Source organism: Drosophila persimilis, unplaced genomic scaffold (assembly GCF_003286085.1).
Source record: "Drosophila persimilis strain 14011-0111.01,24,50 unplaced genomic scaffold, DperRS2 tig00000191-arrow-pilon, whole genome shotgun sequence".
Taxonomy (NCBI): Eukaryota; Metazoa; Arthropoda; class Insecta; order Diptera; family Drosophilidae; genus Drosophila; species Drosophila persimilis.
The window spans coordinates 7,038,875-7,059,863 of NW_020825298.1; the positions used below are offsets into that span (position 1 = coordinate 7,038,875).

At 40.8% G+C, this 20,989-nt stretch overlaps 1 protein-coding gene across 2 annotated transcripts in view; it reads left to right on the forward strand.

The window, feature by feature from the left end:
• The first annotated feature begins 4,018 nt into the window (after positions 1-4,018).
• LOC6588688 (CUGBP Elav-like family member 2) overlaps positions 4,019-20,989 on the forward strand; it is a 96,249-nt gene continuing 79,278 nt past the window's right edge. The window contains exon 1 of one of the 2 annotated variants that reach the window (XM_026989149.1): positions 4,019-5,015. In XM_026989149.1, the coding sequence (XP_026844950.1) occupies positions 4,261-5,015 (755 nt within the window). In that variant the 5' untranslated portion in view covers positions 4,019-4,260. The remainder of the gene's footprint in view (positions 5,016-20,989) is intronic. The other variant, XM_026989150.1, reaches the window with a different exon arrangement.

Below are 20,989 nucleotides of genomic sequence, written 5' to 3' on the forward strand. Positions count from 1 at the left end.
GCACAGGAAATTGCAGTTTTGATAATTGAATGATTCTGTATATATTTACGAGATGGAAATTGTTTCAAAAAGGTTTGCACAAAGATTTTAGATTAATAGGGGTTTGGTTTATTTCTAAACCATTCTACAATATATCCTTTATTCTACTTCCTAATTAATTCCCCTTAAAAACTGTTTGCGACATCTCCTTGTGTCGCTTAAAGCTTCATTCCTTTGGCCTTAGTCAATATATCTAACTGGCTCTCTGGCTGGAAAAAATCTCATTATTAATTTTAGTTTTTTTTATTCCCCCTCCCCCTGCCAACCCCACTCAATGCGTCTCTGGTGTGACTGGGTGCCGCTTATCAACTTTTGTCCACTTGTATTTCCTACTCTCTTTCAGGATGCAGTTCTTCTAGTCCCTGGGTTTCTGGGACAGAGAGCATATTCATTTTTCTTTTCCAAGCTTTTCTTTTTTATTTATTTTCCAGCAAAGGATTTATGTTTTTGGGTTATGGCGCGCGGGAGCTTGTCTTTGATGGAGACCCCGACTTGGTGTCCTCGTCTGGCGCGATTTTCTTTGCTCGTTTTTCCCCCATTTCTCTTTTATAGTTTTCATTTGTTAGTTCTGATAACACACTATCCTCCCCCCTCACACAGAGCACATGACTGAATCGCTTTTTCTTTAAAGCCTTTTCAAATTCTATTCTGCCAGGGAACTAATGAAAAAAGGCAAAAATATGGGGAACTGACTCTGCCTCTGTGTCTTTTAGCCTTGCGGCTGTGGGCTGAGCACTTGGTTTGTCTTTGAATGCCTAATTAAGTTTTAGAACTGTTTTAAAAAGGATTAAATAGTACTGGAACTCAAGGCAAATTCGCGAAGGCAAGTTTGTGCTTTTTTAAGAAGTTAATGTTTAATAGCCAGAGAAAAAACGATGAGAATCGAATAATTTTGGGTGTAAAAAAATAAACCAATATTTTGTTTTAAATATTAAGTTTAAAATATTGTTTCACTCAAATTTTGATACAAATAGGAAAATATTAAAAAAAAATAATTATAAAATATCAATAAATCAATATCAATCAAAAAATAAAAAATTTTTTACTATCATAATAGTAGTAAACAGAATTTAAATATAAATATTTAATAAATAAAATAAATATATTTCATATATATATTAAATAAATATATTTCGTATATAAATTAAATATTTTTCTTTAAAATTAAATAACATATATTTATTTATATTTGTTTTAAAATGTTTTATATTTAGATTAAATATTGGCTTTATTAAAATACTTTTTTAATAAATTCAAATAAACAAATTCAATCAAAGTGAATTCTATTTAATTTCATTGTTTTTATTTACAAATTAAATTTTTAATTTAAATATGGGGAGTGTTGCTTTTTGCCATTTATTTATATTTTATTTTGTAAAGCAAAATAAATACTGGCAAAAGTAATTAAAATTTAAGTGGAGATCGTGGCCTGCTTTAAAGTACAAAGATTTCTGTTGCGGCCAGCAATTATTTTAGCCAGACCCCGCCACAAGTGGGAATTTCAAGTGAATTTTCTTGGCAGCCTCCTTTTTTGATAATTACGCACAAAAAAGAATTCTTTCTTTCCGTTGCTGCTGCTGCTGCTAGGAGAACGACTTCCTGCGTGAGCAAACATCCTGGAAAACATTTAACAAGCTCTTCTAAACCCACCTCCTACACCCCCGCCTCCCACCACCCACCACCCATCGCCCATCGCTTTTCTGTGGCTCAGACTACTTTGATGGCTACAGAGACTGTGTGTGTGTGTGTGCAATAATATAATGCCATGTAATAAGGAAGTAACATTTACAAAAGCCAAATGCTTGCAACATCCAACACAAACATTGCATTCGTGTGAGTGTATCTGTGTGAGTGCTGCTTGTGTGGGAGTGGAGTATGTTTATGGGAAAGCGGTCGACGCGTGTAAATTGCAAAGAGTAAAATCTTGTAAAAGGCAAATTCCTTTCAAATGCAGCAGCAGCAACAGCAGCCAAAGGAGAACAGGAAACACAGTAGTGGCAGAGGAGGCGAAGGCGAAGGCGGAGGATAGCAGGCGGCATGGCAGAACTACTTAAAGTTGCAAGGCACAAATAGGGATAAATGGGTAGATATATTTGTATGTACATATATATATGATAAAATGTACACAGCGTTGCATTCAAGTTGACTTTCAGTAGTGTGTCATGCAACAAAAATCAAGAATGGGGGCGAAAGAACCAACCTCCTCCCACACGCATGGCTAGACAATGGGTTTTTACCTCTCTCCATAAAGAAAAGGATGGATTCTAAGCAAACTTTGTAGTTTTTTGTGTGTGTGTGTGTGTGTGTGTAGAACCTGCAACAACAATGGACATTTTTGTTGCAAGCTGCAAATTTGATTGAAGATATTTTGCAGGTGTTGAGTACCAGAGAGGATATGGCAGTGGTTACAGATAGAGAGAAGTGGCTAAGGAGGAGTAACCAGTAGCTGCCCAGGATGTGATGTGTGGTCAACTTGTTTGCTCCTTCTGTGCCCCAGAGTCCAGGCTTAGTCTTCCTTCTGCTGCTGGCTGTGGAGGACAGCTTCTCCAGGGGTTAGCCACAAAGTATTGCAATCTACATTCATTGCAAAATCCTTCAGATAATCCACAAATAATCTTGAGTTGAGAGATGAGAGAGCACGCCACTCCTGCTTGGCCAGAGCTCGCTCTTTACTTCGATTGGCCGCATGCTTGAGAGCTAATACGAACAGGAATTTTTCAATTAATTTTTGTACTAGAAAATTTCTTTTTGAGTGGCTTACGGAGAAAGAAAATATTATATTAAGACTATACAATGGCCAGGATGTTAGATGAGGCAACAGCAAACCGTCCTATGGCGGAGTTCTTTCTTGATGGGCGCCCATTCTTCGTCTCTGATTGCGGCCCTGCGGCCTACTCAACCTCGTCTGTTCGTCAATGCTGAGTCGGTCCCTAGAATTCAAAAACAAGAGCAGTCCATTTCAGTCTTCACAAGTAAAAGTCTTGGGCGACGCGCGGTCCCAAGAAACCAACAACAAAATACGCGACACTGAATAACGGGCCGCTGTGGGCTTGGACGAGGCGCAAAAAAGAATAACTTTTCGGTCCCTCAACGTAGTACAGTTCTTGGCACACCAAAAATACTATTTAAAATTTATTTCTTATTTTTAGTCAATAATTTATGCCTTATAATTTTATTTCATTAAACCCCACCATATATTGTGTTTAAATTGTTACATTTTCTTTTTCACCAAAAAATTTATATTAAATATTTTAAATTTTTGCATTTCCTGTGAATTTTCTGCATTTGAATGTCCCCCAATTATTTTGACCACAAAGCACAGGACCTCCCGAGTGCTTGGGGGCGTTTGTGTGTGTGTGTGTGTTTGAGGGCCAGCAAACACTGGACACAATGAGAGAAGCAAGCACTCCACCTACACCGCCGCCCCCGAGGCGCATTGGCTTTCCGGCTAGCCCTTTTCTAGCTCAAGTGTTTGCATTTTACAACCACACACACACGGACAGACAGACAGACAGACAGACGGATAGACGTACGTGTACCCTGCACAGACACTCCACAAAGCACTCACACAGAAGCAGCAAAAGCAGCAGCACAGAGTGAATGAACATGGGTGTAAGTGTCCTGAGAGTGAGTGCCCTGAACTGGGTCCCCTCTTCTTTTGTTGTTGTTGTTGTTGTCTGTGCGTTGGCATTTTTGTAGCAGAAAGCGAGGAAAGAGCTTAAGTGAAATGTAGCTGACCTAAGCTACAAAATAAACATAAAGAATATCTGAGAGACAGAGAGAGAACCATCATGCCTTCCACCTAGAGCGAATGAGATGCTGCATGCTTGTATGATTGTCAAGGTCGAATCACACGCTCATACATTGTTTTTTTTTTTTTTGTTTTTTTGCTACCTTAACTAATAAATATTCATTGAAATTTACTAATCCAATGAAATTTGCCTCCCAACTTCTCCCTCAGGCAAGTTCTAAGCAATAAATACCAAAACAATAAAACAGAAACCGAAATCGAAACCGAAACAAAAGCGATATAAAAGCAAATTTTGAACCGGAACACAGCGAGTACCAGAAGCGCAAACACAGCGAGTGTCAGCAGCAGAAAAAGAACGAGTACCAAAAGCTGAAAACAGAACGAGAACGAGTTTCTTTATGCAGGAACAATCGTAAGGATATACCCGAACAAGCTAGAGAGAGAGAGAAACTAAAAGATCGCTCGAAACAATGCTGAGTTCTTTAGATGCTTTGGCTGGTAAGATAGCCACAGCCACGCCTGGAACGGGTGCCGTCACGGCGCCCAGTGCTGGTGGTAACAGCAAACCGGCCCAGAGTCTGCACCATCACCATCATCATCTGGACTACGACTATTCGGCGGTGGAGATTGAACCGCCCGCCGAGCAGCTGGCCAATTCGCCGCGTAACGAGCGAGAGAGACTGCAACAGGCGCAGCAGTCGTACGAGCAGCAGGCCCAGGCCGAGCTGGAGTTTGGCCTGGCCGAGGTCACCAGTTGCCACAAGCTAACCCAATTGAAGAGCGCTACCAGTCTGCATCACCCGCATTCGCAGGGCCAGCAGCAGCAGCAGCCGCAACAGCAGCAACAGCAACAGCAACAACAGCATACTGCCAGCAATCAAGGCGGCAGGACAATGACACAGAGTCGTCATCCGCATCATCATCATTTGAACCATCATCATGCGCCGCACCATCATCCCTATCAGCGGCATCGCCCCAGCTCGCCGCCACAGACGCCCTATCAGCAGCAATTGTCCCAGCTAGTGGCCCTGCAAGATCATCATGAGCTGCTCCAGTCGCAGCAGGAGCTCTTCCACAAGCAGCTGGCCAATATGCAGGAGTACCAGCGAGAGCGAGAGCGCGAAAGGGAGCGAGAACGTGATAGGGAACACAGGGAACGGAACAATTTCATCGATAACAGCGATTACGATTCCCAGCATGAGTTCAAAATTTGCCTGAGGGATAGGTGAGTGCGAGTGAGATAACACAAACACACCCACACACTCACACCAAACAGTTTCCCCACTAAAAAGTCATTGCATTTATGTGTCATGTGTCTAACTGTACCAAAAAAAACGTGCCTGTAACTGTACTAACTATACCGTTCACTATCTTGTGTTTCATTTATCATTTAATTTATAAACTAGGGGGCAAGACCCCTGCACACTCGCTTCTTTTGTGCGTCAACCGCTGTTACAATAGAGAGATGTATTTATTGGAACCCTATTGTTACGGTAGCTCTGGTGAACGCACATGATCAGTGATAATGATCAGCAGAAAAGGAGCGTTAAAATAGTACGATACATGATACATTGGCTTTTATCGATAGCTGGCAAATCGATTGTGAGTCAAGACAAAAAAGAGGTCAAAAATTTCAAGAAAAATGTATCAAATGCCTTTACCAGAACTGCAAAAACATGATAACTGATACCTAACACATGATCACTGATACATTGTTCTAGTGAATTCGATGTATCGATGGCACCACCGATACTTTAACAGCTTCACTTATAAACCAAGCAAAATGTGAACATTCTAATTTGCATTACCATTTTTTTTGTGGCATCGCATGTTTGCATGCAGGAAAATTATGGTCTTTACAAAAAAACCAACTTAATTCATTAGCTAAAATCAACCAGAAGCCGTATAATTATGGAAATTTAAGGCATTTATAAAACAACTAGTCCATTACCAGACAGGGAAAACCCATTAACAAATCTGGAGTGGGCCTAAACCATTGAAAGTTAAGTGAAAATGGAGAGCGAGAGCCTTAACATGAGGGTAGAATATGCTTTTTGAAGCCCATGCCGTGCCGCGCCATTCTCTAGGACACTTCAATTCCTTGGCTCAATCGCTCTGCTGTCATGTTTTGTGGCATCTTCAGTGTGAACACACGTCAGGAAATCAAAATCCTTAGAGAACACGCACCTTAGTAACGCCTCGAAGCGAGGCATGCAACAGCAAACAAAAATAATATAAAACATTTGTAATTTTTGGCCAAACGAAAATGTCACGTGACAAATTGCTGCTGGGTAAATTGTGCTCAAGAAAAGCAAAGAAAAAAGGGGAATTTCCCCCAAAAACCAGATGCTTGACACGAACACCCGTCCAACGACACACACACGACAGGCGGCCTTATTATACATATCTCTGCTGGGTCTTAACTAATTTAATGTGTAATATCATTTGACATATTGTTCCATGTTCCCCTGGCCTTTTGATTTGTGGCTATGAGAAGGGTTTCCTGTTATTCACGATATTCTTAGGCCATTTCTAACGAACTTCTGGCTCCTGGCTCCTTCACACATGCAAATAGTGTGGCGCCTACACGAGGCGCCCTTTTGACACTACCTACACCATTTCTGGTGTTTCCCAACTTATTTTTGTGCCACATGAAAGCTAAGAAAGTTTTAACCACTAGTGATGGGTGCGGAATAAATAAATAAATTGAAGGAAGATATTTTCTGAATAAGCAGACACATAGAGAATGGTCATATCTATTAGATTGCCAAATCTCATTACTATCGGAGCATTATTATAACCAGAATGAGGAAAAAACATATGTAGCTTGGCTCTTTGAACACCTGGCTTTCGAACAAAATGCATGCTAGAGCCACCCAGTTTTCAGTGCCTACTTTTAGGCTGCAAGGATAGCTTTTTGGATAGCTTCGGTGATACTGTTCCAGCCTTTGATCTCACGATCCAATCACGCGTTCATCTCTGGCCCACATTTACGCGCTCGATAAAAAGCCCAAGAAAAGAAAACATGGCATAAATATTTTATTACCCACTGTGTGCGACATTTTATGTTTATTGTTTTGCCAATTTACACAACTGTTGTTGCCTATTTTTGGGTGGCCCCCTTTCGTTGCCGACATTTTATGGCTATTTTAAAAAGCTTTGACATTTGCGTGCCTCAAATTGCGGGCAAAAGGCAAATACCAAATCGTTCATTGACTTTAAAGCGCGTGCTGCAATGCAATTAGCTTCAGGGCGGGGGAAATGATGTTGCATTTGCATGTGGCGGCGGTGGCATACACCGAAATGTGGCAATTAGTGTGGCTCGGGGGAGGCACAGACGGACCTCTGCGCCCGCCGACTGATGAGCCAGAGATATAATACAAATCGTCATCAGGGGGCGCTGCGCATATAATAATTACGTAAATCCCATGCCCAAAGGCGGAATTATCTTTGATGAAAGTGAAATGCAAAAATTACCCGGTTTTTCTAATGCGCGACAAAATAAACAACAAAATATACCAAAACAAAGCAATAAAACAAACCGCTGGCAACGAACGTTAAACAAATAGAAATTGAAAACAAAACTCTGAGAGGTTTTTCATTTATTAAAGTGGCCCTGAGTGGGGGCGTCTCCGTGGACTGTGGGATGAGATGTGCTTTGGACACGTAAGCAAATATCCCTGCATGTTTGAGCAGGGCGGAAGAAGCCTTTGTCTGTGGATGAATGTGTGTACAGTGACAATGGAATGCGTGAGCAAAAGGAAACCGAATGCAGAATGGGAAATGCATGCCTGGATTGGAGGCTACATGAATGTTAAAAATACCCTAGATGTGGATATGATGTGGATTTAAAAGCAGAGAAAAATGGAGCAATTATATTAAGAAGGTTTTTGAACGATAGGAGTCCCCCAATCTCTTCCAGTGTAGCTTAGCAGTTAAGGGTGGGTTTTCAAGTCTGGCTTGAACTTCCCCTCACTCCCATTATCCCAATCTCTCCTCCAGGGAGATTTAACCATCCTTAGATAGCGCTATTGACTTTTTCCGATGGATGTTGGATTAAGGTGATTTACTTGTTATGTGGTGTCTTTACCGCATCTGCTCTCTTTCGAGGACCATCCGTGCTAGCGTACAGAACGTTAAACGTTTGCTATCTCTTTCTAGCCCATGTCTCTCTGAGACGAACGAGTATGTGGATGGTCCTCACCACAGCGGACGACACACATCACGGCCGCAAGGACACGTGATATCTGTTCGCACTGATTATCGTCTTGATACACTTTCTATAGTCTTTCCAACAAATGAAAGAGCGGCTCAAGGCTCAGGCAAAGGTACTCTCTGTTCTGTTCTGTTCTGCTCTGTTCTCTTCTCTTTTTTCTCATTCTTTGTGTCCCCCAAAGGGGTAGGCAGCAAGAACCAGAAAGCAATTGAAAAGAATGCTGCCCTGTTCTGCTGGCTGTGCTTTAGAAAAACAACAACAAGAGCACACCTACACATCAGCTGTGCGCGCTCTCTTCCACACTCTTCGCTTTCAGTGTATGTGTGTGTGTGTGGGTCTATTTATAACCCAAACCCAGAGTTGCATTTCACTTTACAGCATTCCCTGCGTTTGTTTCATTTCAATTGTTGCTGCTTCTGCTTTTTGCTGTTGTTTTTGCCCTTTTCTTTTTTGCTCTTGCTGTTGTTTGCTCAGCCTGCCCCATGCCCCATGCAACATGCTCTTGCCTAGCCAGTATCCTGGCCTGGTCTGCTCTGGTGCTCCGCGGTGGGATCCGTGTGACCCAGCCAAAGCTAATTTAGCTGCAGGCTCAGGGCCAGTCAAGGATAACCCACTGAGTGGAGCCCACCTCGCGACGTTTTTGTTGTTGTTTATTTTCTGTGGCTTCCCTTAGTTCCACGCCACTCGACGAATGAAAGAGAGGGTATATTAGGTTCGTTGCCATTCAGGTAACAGGCAGATGATGGTAGCGCTTTTGAGTCTATCTTCTGGGCTTTGTGCGCCGTCTCCAAGCGATGCATGATCTGCTCCAGCTGGCTCTTCACCTGGACAATGGTTTCCTCGGGGTGCTTCTCGATGGTCTCCAGCTTGTTGCTTTTGAAGGTTCGTTGAACAGGAACTCGTTCTTCTCCATCAGCTCGTAACACTCGCTTTCTTCCTTAGCTTTTCTACAAAGACACTGTATTTGGCTGTTGGTTCTTCAGACCGTAATTCAAGCCTCGCTTCTGGCTTCTGGGGACCGACTTAGCTGCAATATCTGGGTCATGTATAGGCCTTAATATCCCATACAACAATCCCAGTAGTGGGTATCTTGAAGGTCGTTTCACCCCGCTCCTAGTTGTGTTTTGTTTTAGTGAAATCGAAATCAGACCAGCACCATATGCATTCATTCATCTCTCTCTCTCTCTCTGGGTCTCTGTCTGTATAAGTAAGGCAGCGGCAGGGTTGAGAGCCACTGGCGTTTGTCCCGTGTTCCGTGTTTGCCATTTGCATAGTTGCAACTCTGAGCCGGGCTCAGGGCAAACTGGGCATCTGTATTAGCCATAGCCATGGCCATGGCAATGTGTGTGTCTGCATACTTTTCACCTTTATTGTTTTATAAAAATTTTATTTTCCAAAAAAATATGTTAAATATTTGTGCAGAGTAGGAGTTTTGGGAGTTTGGGAGTGGGCGTGTGGCAGTGGGAGCGGCATCTGGTCTCTCATTGTTGATGCCCGTTTGGCGAAAATTTGTTATTTAAATAAAAAATAGAAAGTTGCATATAAATTACATGCATGAGTTATGTTTTGCCCGTTGGCTGCAGTTTCCGGGGGCTAGAGAGAGAATTCTCTGAAAATATTTGCGCATACATAAAATTGTTTCATTTGGTATCTGTATCTGGAATGTTTGAAGATTCCAGGGCAGCTAACGAATCTCAACGTATTAAATTTGCTGGCATTCCTTTTTCGTAAAATATTTGGAAATATATTAAATTGCTTTGGGGGCAATTACCTGTAATAAATAATACAACTAAAAATACGAAATATGCCAAATTTGTATTTTTAATTTACGGGCAGCGAGAATGTTGCTATTTGTTTACAGCTTGTTGAATTTAAACACTAAAAATAATAAAGAAAATTTGATTGTTGAAATTCATGTTCGGATTTTTTAAAATATTTTTTTCTTGGATTTTTACACCTGGTACTCAAAGAGCTTCGGGGTATATTATGTTCGAAAAACAGGTTGTCTGTCGTTTGGCTCTTTGAACACCTGGCTTTCTGTTTCATTAATGCAAGAGCAATGCGATTTTCTGGATGCATAGATGCAGGTTCATTTTCGATATATAGCAGCTACTGAGTACAGGGTATTTTAGTGTCGTTTCGACTGGTTTTAAATCCGCTCATGCGTATGTCATTGAAGGAAAGATAGCCAAAATTTAAATAAAATACCTAAAATATTGTTCGAGTGAAAGAATGTTGCACTCAAATACATAGTTGAATATTTGGTTAGATTTATTTTAATTTTGTTTTTGCTGTTGCTGTTAATTGTATGATGCACTACAAAATTTTCAAATTATTTTTATTTAAATGTTGAATTGAATATATTTTAACAGCTACTATGTGTAGTACGTAGTTTTTAATGTGAAATTCAGATTAAATCGGAAACTGTTCGCATAGACAAAATTATTAATAAATTTGTGCTTCTTACAGAAAAAACATTTAATTTTACATTAAATTCCATATATATTTGGAATGTGTACTAATTTCCAACAAAAAAAAACCTGTTAAAATCCTAATTTAGTGACCAAAAATAACAAAAAACTAATAAACTTTCCTCCCACAATTTTGTGTTGTTTTTCTCTAAATATTTTACTTGTTCACTTGATTTTTCACTTAATATTATTTATTAATAAACAATTTTCCCCTGTTACTAATTGGGCCACAAATTGTGGCACTAAATTATGAAACACAGAATGCAAAAAAAAATGTATACAAAATTTACTGAATGTGTGCCAAAAATATGGTATATTAAAGTAAAGTTTTTGGCGATGGCGAAAAATTACATTTCCAATTTTAATGAGGGGTCATCGAATAAACAAATAACACGAAAACAGCTTCAAACATGGGAAAATAAATTTTATGTAATTTGTTAAGCAGAAACAGAAAATCCGGGCAGGGCAGGGCAGGGCTTCGGCCATTATCCTTTTATTTTCACTGGACTTTTGTTGCTGCTCTTTGGGGTTTTGGGTGGGGGGTTCTTTTTTGTTTGTTGCTGCAGGAGTATTCAAGTGCGGTTTGTTCCCTGGAAAATAACTCAGCTCGTTAACTGCACAAATAACATGTCAGCACTTTTCCTTTTCTCTCGTTCCGGGGCTGCCGGCCGCAAATTTGCGGAGTCCCCCGTTCGGTTCACTTTTCGGTCGGTCTGGCCATCATTACTCAAGAGTCCTTAAAGTCAGGGCAAATAAAAAATAATAAAAAAAAGGAAAGAAAGAAAGGGAGCACACGAGCGCGAGCACGAGCACATCCATGGCGCTCTCTGAAGTGGTTAAGTCAAATAAAACAGAGTTCCAGTTCTCGCTCTCTTCCTGTGTGTGTGTGTGTCTGTGTGTGTGTTTTTTTAATGCCTGACCAAATGTATTAATCACACACTCCACGAAAGACCCTCCGGTCTGCAAAGTTTTCCCTTTGGCACAACGCACATACCATATATCGATGAACCCTCCAAATCAATAACTAAAGGTCCCCACCGTACTGCAAGAGAGCGAAAAAAAAAAAATTAGTAAATGAAACTGCTCCAAATGTTGATTTTTGCCTTCTTGTTTTTTAGTCCATTTTGTGGTTCCTCTACTGGTCAGCAAATAAAAAAGAATGAATGGTGCGGGAGGGATACCAAATAAAATAAAATATAAAGCAATAAAAAAAGGTCGTTCGGGTGGGGGAGAAGTGAAAAGTGAAAGCAGCCGCAGTTGTCGGTTTTGGGAGGAAGCATTAATAAAATGGGCGCCGCTTGGTAACCCATAGTTTTTTTTACACGATACCCTATGTGGGGTTATATGCTGCAAGGGCACAGAATATGCTTAAAATGTATATATTTTAATATAGTTTTCCCCTTTTTTTAGGCTTGATATGCACCATAAGAGAAATTGCTGTATGAAATTCCCATATTGTAGGGTATTCATTTAGTCGACTCTCTCAGGCCTCACACAAAAATCCAAGCTCTTTTCATATGTGTGTTTTTTTATTCCTTTACTTTTCCATTTCTATCGCTTGCAAGCGCCTCGAAAATTGCGGTTAGTTTTTGGGCTCTCCTTCTCCTCCCTAAACCATTTTTTGGTGTTTGCTTTCTGCTATATGCTCTCCTCCGCTCCCGCGCTCTCTCTCTATCTCTCTTTTTGTGAGTGTCGGTATGTTGTTTGTGTAACTGCGTTTGCGGTTTTCAGAATGCGCTGCTCAATGGCAAAACAAAAGCTGGAAAGCTGTGCGCTCGCTCTCGCTCTCCTACTCCATATCTCTCACGCTCCCTTTCCTTTTTCCTCTTTCCTTTTCCACTTCTTAAATCTACTACTCGGCAGACCGGCACAAGCTGTGGCCTGCCGTCTATGTCCTATGTTATTTTCTGCTGCTTCGTCCGCTGGTGCTCTGCTGCGTTTTCTACTGCTGCTGCTGCGTCTATCAAGGACACGAGAAGTTTTCCATCGATTCATTTGAGATAGAAGCGACTGCAAACAGTACAAATTTTTGGCACAGAAATCACTCGAATGTATTATAAAAGGTCGTATTCAGGGTGGTTTAGCTATCTATTAACCAAAAGCTACCGTGATTAGTATATATTTTAATATTAAATTACACAAATATATGTATCCGTGTTGATACGTGCTGTCTGACAACTAAAACTGACTCGGTTTTCAAGTGAGACACTCCAAAAGCGACGCTGAAAAAGGTGCCGTACCAAAGCACAAGCTTTACTCTACTGCTGCGTTCGCTGCTGCGTCTACACTACTGCGTCGGCTGCTGCTGCTCCTCTGCTTTGCTGCTGCTCTGCCGCTGCTCCTACTGCTCTGCTCTGCCGCTGCTCCTACTTCTCTGCTTCTTTTCTGCGTGTTGGTTCATTGATTTTGGTGTGGAAATGAACTTTGCTCTGCTCCTTCTTCTGCTTATCTCCCTCTAACCCTCTGCGTATGGTAGTTTCTTACCACCATGGGGTTTTTGTTGTTTTGTTTTTGTAGATTTTTCGACACTTTGTAAGCATTATTTGTTTTCGCTTTTATTTATGTTGCGGTTTCTTTCTTGTTTAGTATGCAATTTTCGGTTTTTGCTGCAAAAATGTAAAAGTAAATTGAAGTTTTATCCGGAATTTTGTGTGTTCTATATGCAGGAAATGTTTTTGGTAAAAGATGGGATTGAAGGTAGAGAATTCTGAATAAACGAAAAAGTAATTACAAAAAAAAAGACAAACAATTGCTGGATAACCACTGGATAAAGCATACACACGAGTATAAGCCCATGGCTCTGGCACTTATCCCCATACTTAATCCCTACTAAAGGGCAGGGCCCAAACTACTTCAGCCTTCGTCCAATGTCAAACAAAGCTCGACAATATTTATGCCCCACTCTGTGGTGGTGGTGATGGCACCCCCCCTAACACCCATTCTATATATCCCCATCTCTCTGACGTTCTCTTTTCATTTCCGCAAAAACATTTTCATAAATTAAAACGGCGCGTCAGCGCCAATGCACAAAATGCCAAACACATGACGCGTACCGCCCCGTACGTATCCCCCCGTACCCCAAACGAGTTGCAGACAACTCGATGTTTTTCTTGTTGGCACAGCACACCACTCCCCAGTACCAGAGGCCGGGCAAAAACGTACGAAAACAATAAAAACAGAAGCGCAAACAATTGCTATCCTGTACTCGAGACCCGGACTCGGGGTCGTGTGTCGGGGGTCTCCTCGTGGCTGTTGTTGTTCGTTATTACCTTGGAGATTAATTAATTGCGAGGCAAAAATATGCTACAAGTTCAGCGCCGACCGAAAACCCCGTCATCCTCCAAGGCAAAGCCTCTACAGCAGTCAGTCATTTCCGCTTTCCATCTCTTATCCCCTCCGCCCCCTGCATTTATGAGCCGCAACAAACAACAACACAGAGCTCCAAAAAAAAAAAAGGAACATCCATGGTAATTTTTCGGGGGCTTGGAGTGAACCCCTTTTGTTTATGGCTTTTCTTTTATAAAGTGGAAAATTGCAGACAGCATTGTTTGTTATTTATTGCCATTTTGATATGAAAACCTTTTTCTTTGTTTTTGCTTTTCTCTTGGAGCTGCTTTCGTGCCTCTAGTTTGGAACCTTTTATGGGGGGGTCTGGGCCCTTAGGCCTGTCGTAAAAATCTATTTATTTGACTACTGCCTTTGCCCTGTTTGCCATTTTTCATCAATATCAATGGGCCGATGATGACAAGTTATCGAAGTAATTGGCAGGCATTTGGAGGGGGGTGGAATATGAATTAATGATGTAAGAAGCGAGTGGGTTGTTTCAGAGGAAGAGCTTACCAGAAATGCAAAATTATTTTTCGTTCGAATCGATATAATTGGGAGTATTAGAAATATCTGTAAAAATAATAGGAATAATAAAACAATATTAAAACAAAAAATAAATTTAATATAAAAATTATTTTCAATTTATTCAATATAATAAAAAAGTTCTTAAAAATAGAGGAGTCCACAACAAACATTAAAAGTAATTTTTAAACATATATAAAATATAAAATATACAAAATATTTTGAATTTATTCAATAACAAAAAAAATATATATATATAAAAAAAATGTTAATTCAAATTGAAAAAATTGTAAATAATTTGTATTATCAATTTTTATTTTTAGAATTTTAAAATAAACTTTTTTTTTTGAAAATAAAAAATCTGTACGATTCCTGGTTTTACTACGTTATCCGTTTAGTCCAAATATTTCCCTTGCCTCTTCTTGTATTTGTTTCCCTATTCTCAGGTCTTTTAATCCCAACCAATTTCCCAACTGATTACCCAGCACCACCCATCCATTTAGCTATTTTCCACAAAATGGCAACTCAATCAAGCAGTGCTGAAAAATCGCACTGCTTTGCGCCCCAACAGTTTACCTTGTCAACCCACTTTAGCGTTGAAATCAATTTGACAAAAGCCACATAAATTTAAATAAATTGCGGCTACACATAAATTTAGACATTGAGAGCAGCAACAGCGGCAGCAGCAGCGGCGCGGCACAAATAAGACTCAAGGAAAAGGAAGTGGAAGGAAAACGAGTCATTTGCCAGGAGCCCCGGGATGGGGCCCTGGAAAGGGACCGAGACCGAGGGCTCTATAAACCAAAATACAAATAAACTTACCGGACGACGACTCAACTAACAGAACAAACAAAGTAGAGGCGGACAAAAAAGGGATAGACGGATAAACTAAAAAGGTATAGAGGAATACAGCAGGAAAAAGCGTGCTACTATGTAAACGAAGGGTGAGTGGGGGCGGCACCTCCACCAAAACAGAAACAACAAATACGATTTGAGCTGAGAAAAATCAAAATGAAGCATAAACAAACGCAAGCCAAAAACCAAATGGAGCCAATAATAGAAAACAGGAGAGTAAGCAAAAGGAAAGCGGAAAAAAACAACAACACAGAGTATAACAAGTAAAGACTATTTCCAGACTATAGACAGAGCCCAGGACCAGGCCCAGAACGAAGTTTGAGTTCAGGAAAGTGTATAAATGAAAAGAAATCGAAACCGATTCGGACGAACATGATAGAAAGGGCAGAGCGGCCCTGGACGGGGAACGGGAGACCTGGGGGAACGAAATGGAACAAAAACGATAAGCAGGAACGGCGGAAACGAGGAGGAATCAAACCCAACACACACCAAAATCGAACCCAGAAACAGAACCAGCATAAATGAATCCTAAGCAGAATGTGCATGGAGACAGTGGTCGAAAATGGGGTTTTCAACTGATAAAAGTTTATGTAAATAGAACTAAAGATTTTACGAACGGATTGTCCAATAATACTAAACAAATAGCATGTCTTGGGCATGACGAGGCATGATTTCTGCGAGACTGGGACCAAGAATCGTCTCCAAACATCGGCCTCCGTCTTGTCTTTGCTTTCTCGGCACCGAATTTTGCGCATCTGGGCCTTGCCAAAGATTTTGTTGCTGGGTTATAGGGACCGACTCTGAAGCCCAACGCCTTGATGAACAGATGACAGATGAACCCCAAGAAAAGTTCATTTTAATTCCTCTCCAAAAATATAGCCAATAATTTTCCCCAACTCTAGTCCCACTGTACCCCACAGAGAAGGCCCATGGCTTCAGCGGTTGATCCAACCCCTTGGGAAATGCTATCGCCTGGCCAGCCACGAAAGCTGCGTCCTGGCAACGTCCTGTCTGGTGTCTGGGTCTTGGGCCTGGCGGCTAACAGGCAAAAAGGCTTTTCATAATATTTTTAGACATTTGACTTTTGATTGAGCGCATTACACGCGATACCGATGGCCTGGCAGAGAGGTGGGAAAGTGGAGGACTAAAGTCCCGGCTTACATTACAACTGAGGCAATTTATTTGGCCCGCATTTCCTTAGTTTCTCAACCGAGTTCCTCTCCGTCTTTGGGGTCCTTTGGCTATAAAATTAGATTGTCCTGGCTTATGCAAAAGATTTGGTTGGCTGTCAAGCAGTTGGCTGCGTAGATTGGCACAGTATTTTATTGAAAATCTAAGTAAAATATCTAAACGACGGTGTTTTATTACCTGCTGTGTGTTCCCTGCTCCTCATCAACTGCTGCTTCCCTTCTTTCTCCAGTGATTTAGCATGTTTAGGCGAATGTTTTACATCGGGTGGGAGTAAGTGTTGGAGATGCTGTTGGAGGCTTAGTCCTGCCGAAGTGCCTCTTGTGGCTTGCCTTCGAGCTGGCTAAACTGGTTCTAAATCCTCTGTATATTTACGGAAATAAAAGGAGATTTTAGGTTGCTTTTTGCCTATGGCTTTGAGATTTAGTCGAGAAATGGCAAAAGTTGTATTGGGGGAATGCAAAGCATATTTTGTACTGGATTATGGATTAGTTCTTACATATTTACATGGGTTTTTTTTTTTATTTCCATTTCTCTACTAAAAACATTCAATATGTTTTTAATGCTTTCCTGTATTTAAGATATTTCATATATTTTTATACCCATTATTCAAAAAGTACAGGGATTCTAGGTCCTGTCCCATCCTATCCCTGAACTAAGGCTCAAATGTTTCCATGATACAAATATTTCTATAAAATTCTTGGGCTGGAGGAGACCAACAAAACATCTTTAATTGGTAACCCCGACCTCCTGAGCCTGCTGTCCATGTCTCATCTGCCACTCCATCAGTGCCTACTTTTATCAACCAAATACCGGGTATTATAGCGTATCCCTCCACTAATGCTTAGAGGTTTCCATCTTCCAAATATTTCTACAAAATTCTTGGGCTTGAGGAGACCAACAAAACATCTTTAATTGGTAACCCCGACCTCCTGAGCCTGCTGTCTATGTGTCTCATCTGCCACTCCATCCGAAACATTTTCCAAACAAAATCAAGCAACATTTTAGCCATTTTATTGTCAGTCTTAATGCGGCTCTCAAAAAGTTGGCTTAAAGAAATTAAATTTTCTAAAGTCCTTTCCCCAACTCCTCATTTTCAGTCGTCAAGCAGCAAATGACGAGCAAATCCGGAGAAATCCAGCCAGCAATGAAAAGTAAAAGTGACAGACGCGCGTTAATTTTCAACTTTTCTTTGCAGTCACCACCCCACATACCGCTCAAAAACGAAAAAAAGGGGCCTGTCCTTACAATTTTCCCTTTTGGGGGATATATATTTATTTTATATTACAAACGTCAACTTCGACGTCGCGGCGCTGTGAGTGACTGACTTCCTTCCGCTTAGCTCATTAAACACACAGAAAAAAAAACGAACCCTCGAAGGCTGCTCCCTCCTCCCTCTCCCTCGTTGTCTGCCATTCTCAGACACACATAAGTCTCTGTGAAATTCTCTCTGTTCGTCAGACTTTGGCAGTTTTCGCCAAACGAAATGTGAAATGCGTTTTCTTTTACTTTTTTGTGATACTCTGCAGAGGGTGTAATGATTTTCTAACAGAGGCATTACTTTCCATTAATGATCAAAATAAATCTATATAAAATTATTACTATTTTTAATATTTTTTTCTTTTACTTTTTTGTGATACTCTGCAGAGGGTGTAATGATTTTCTAACAGAGGCATTACTTTCCATTAATGATCAAAATAAATCTATATAAAATTATTACTATTTTTAATATTTATAGCATTAATAAATACTACATTTATGGCAATAGATTAATATTTTAGAAATAGTATTTTATTTCAAGTATAGACATTTTGTGTAATATTTACAATCTTTTTTTAACAGCTATGTCCCTAAAAATTGGATTCCTTTTGCTGCTGAAATCACCATTGCACACCTTCATCGATATTCTACATATCACGTAAAAAATCCTTTCTTCAAGGGTATCAAAAGTCTCGGTTCCGTAGCTCTAGTTCTCTTCCTTCTGGCTATATATTTTTTGGCTGGAACAGAGAGCATTTTCTGCTCGTCATAATGGCCGCATTGAAGGCACCCCAGGGAGCAGAAAGCTCTCCTTCCTCGCAGTATTCTTACCCCTCGGCATATTTATTTGCCGTGTTTATGCTTTTTATCCCCTCACACTCTTAGCATAATTTTATTTGTTTGCTTAAAAAAGAATTAAAAAAAGGTTTTCTGCTGTATTTTATTTTTTTTTTGCGGAAAGCGCGAAATTGTTTTTATGTGGAGGCTGCGGTGATGGCAGCGCTTTCCTTTTACGGGGCTTTAGGGGGAGTGGGAGATTAAGGGGAGTCTTGGGGCCAGGCAAGCATTTTCTGGCAATTGTTGACATTAACATTTTTGGTTATAATTCGGAGTTTTATGTGGCGCATAAAGAGGCCATATATTGCGGCGGTGGTGCATTTGGGATGAGTTTTTTTTTCTTTTCTTATAAAATAAAAATCATGAGAAATATTTAGTATATTTTAAAGTAAGGGTTAAGAATGGTAGTTAGATTTGTGGGAGTTTAATTTTATCTGAGAATTATTTTAGCTTAAGGATAAGGGTCTAGACGATCAATGAACTCAAAAATGATCGAAGCTATATATCAAAAGTCGACAAACCCATGATTGAAATGAATTTCTGTAGAAAGGATACTTTTGTTTGCATTTTGGTGACCCCGACGCCGATATAGACGATATATGAATTGAAAAATTATGTTCTCTGTTCTCTTTAAAAATATTTCAACCACCTTCATTCCTAAAAAAGCCGACAGATCCATCATTGGAATGAACTTCTGTCGAAAGGTTACTTTTGCCAGCATTTCGGTGACCCCGACTCTGCTTGCGACCCCTTGGCCTCTGCGAAAGCAAACTTATGGTGCGTGTGCACTTTTCTTTTAACGGTTTAACAAACTGGGTGGCCACCCACTTTAAACAACCCCCAGAAAACATATACTACCCCGCCATTTGAAAATTGTATTCTCTTCCATTAAATGCTTCCACCACCGAAAGGGGAGTGAAAAAATGGGGAAAAAAGTTGCCCCCGCTCTGACATCAGCGCATAATTGATGCCTCCGGGGAGCTGTGATAAAAACAAATCAGCGGCACACACACCCAGGACCTATGGGGGTAGGGTTGCCACAGCAACCACGTATGTATACACACACAGCTGTTTCTTCCGTTTGTTTGTGTGCGTCTGGGGTGGGGTGGGGGCGTAGGAAGGACGCTTAATATAATTCACACCATTAAACCAAGAGCTACGGCATTTTGCCCCTGTTCGACATAAATTTATATAGACAATGGCAATTCCTACACACCTACCAACCCCCAAAACCCCGCCTCCATTCGACACCCCATCCCCACCCCCGTGGCATTTTCCGGCCCCCTCCATGGAGAATATGTTAAGTGAGGTCGAGGCAAGAACTGGTCGGTCGCTTATCAACTTTGTTTTTCCATTCTTTGCACTTTTTGTACTCTTCTTTTTATTCGGGCCAACATTTTCGTCGACTTTTTTAGCTATCTAAGGGGAATATTTCCCACTCGTGATGCTCGTGATGCTGCTGCTGGCTCCGTTGGTAACCCTTCAGCCCCATGTGGCCCCATGGTGGTGGTGGCAACCCTTAGCCTTTTAGCTTATCAACGCGCGTTTATGCCAAAACACAAACACTTGCTGGGTGCTGCTGCTGCTCCCCCATTTCGATGCTGCAATACGCAGGCACAGTGGTTGGGGGTTCGAATGTGGAATAGGGAAAGTCAATGGGAAAATTCAATTAATTAATTTGCTCAAATCTGAGGTCAAAGTATAGAAGGACAAACATTTTCTTAGAGCTAGCAGATTATTTGGCAATTTTCCAATTACGTATGAAATATATTTTAGCCTAGGAAAGGCTAGGAAAACCTTTGAATTTGATTATGCTAATTATTTTTTTAATAGTTACCATTTTTCATGCAACTTGTGCTTTATAAGGAAACATGTTCGGGTCTCTGGTGGTCTTGTTCCATATATCTTTGATGTGGTGTGAAAGTTGACCGAAAAGCTCGATTCAAACATTTTGGTGACCCCGACGTGAATAACTAATAGGTAATAAATTATGTAAATTGTGGGTTATTCCGTTGTGTATATTGTAATCTCTAAAGGAAATACTTTTAGATCTTCATATGGGATCTTAGTTGATTGACACTTAATATTTTTCGCTTTTTTACATATATTCTATAATTCTTTAAGGTAACGGCCTTCTGCCAACTACTTGTCCCACTGTGCACTGTGCCTCTGGCTCCGTCTCTGCCTCTGCTGCTGCCTCTGCCTCCGCCTAGGCAGGTAGGTAGGCGCCAAGTGAGTTTGTTCTGCTGCCGCTGGGAGCTTTTGGTGTGTGTTTTGTGTGCGTGTGTGTGTGTGCTACTTAGCCTAATGTAAACCATGTGCATGCCTCGTTGCGCACCCAACAACACCAGCCCCAGTAACAACAACATCAAACACTTTGCTGTGCAGCCAGGCTTCCCCAGAAAGAGTGGATCGGTGGCGGGAGGGGGAAGTGGGGTACAGCGGCACAGGCTCTTGGCATACATTGACACAGAAATGGCGAAAACTTGCACCAAAGTAAACGAGGGGGGAGGGAAGGCAATC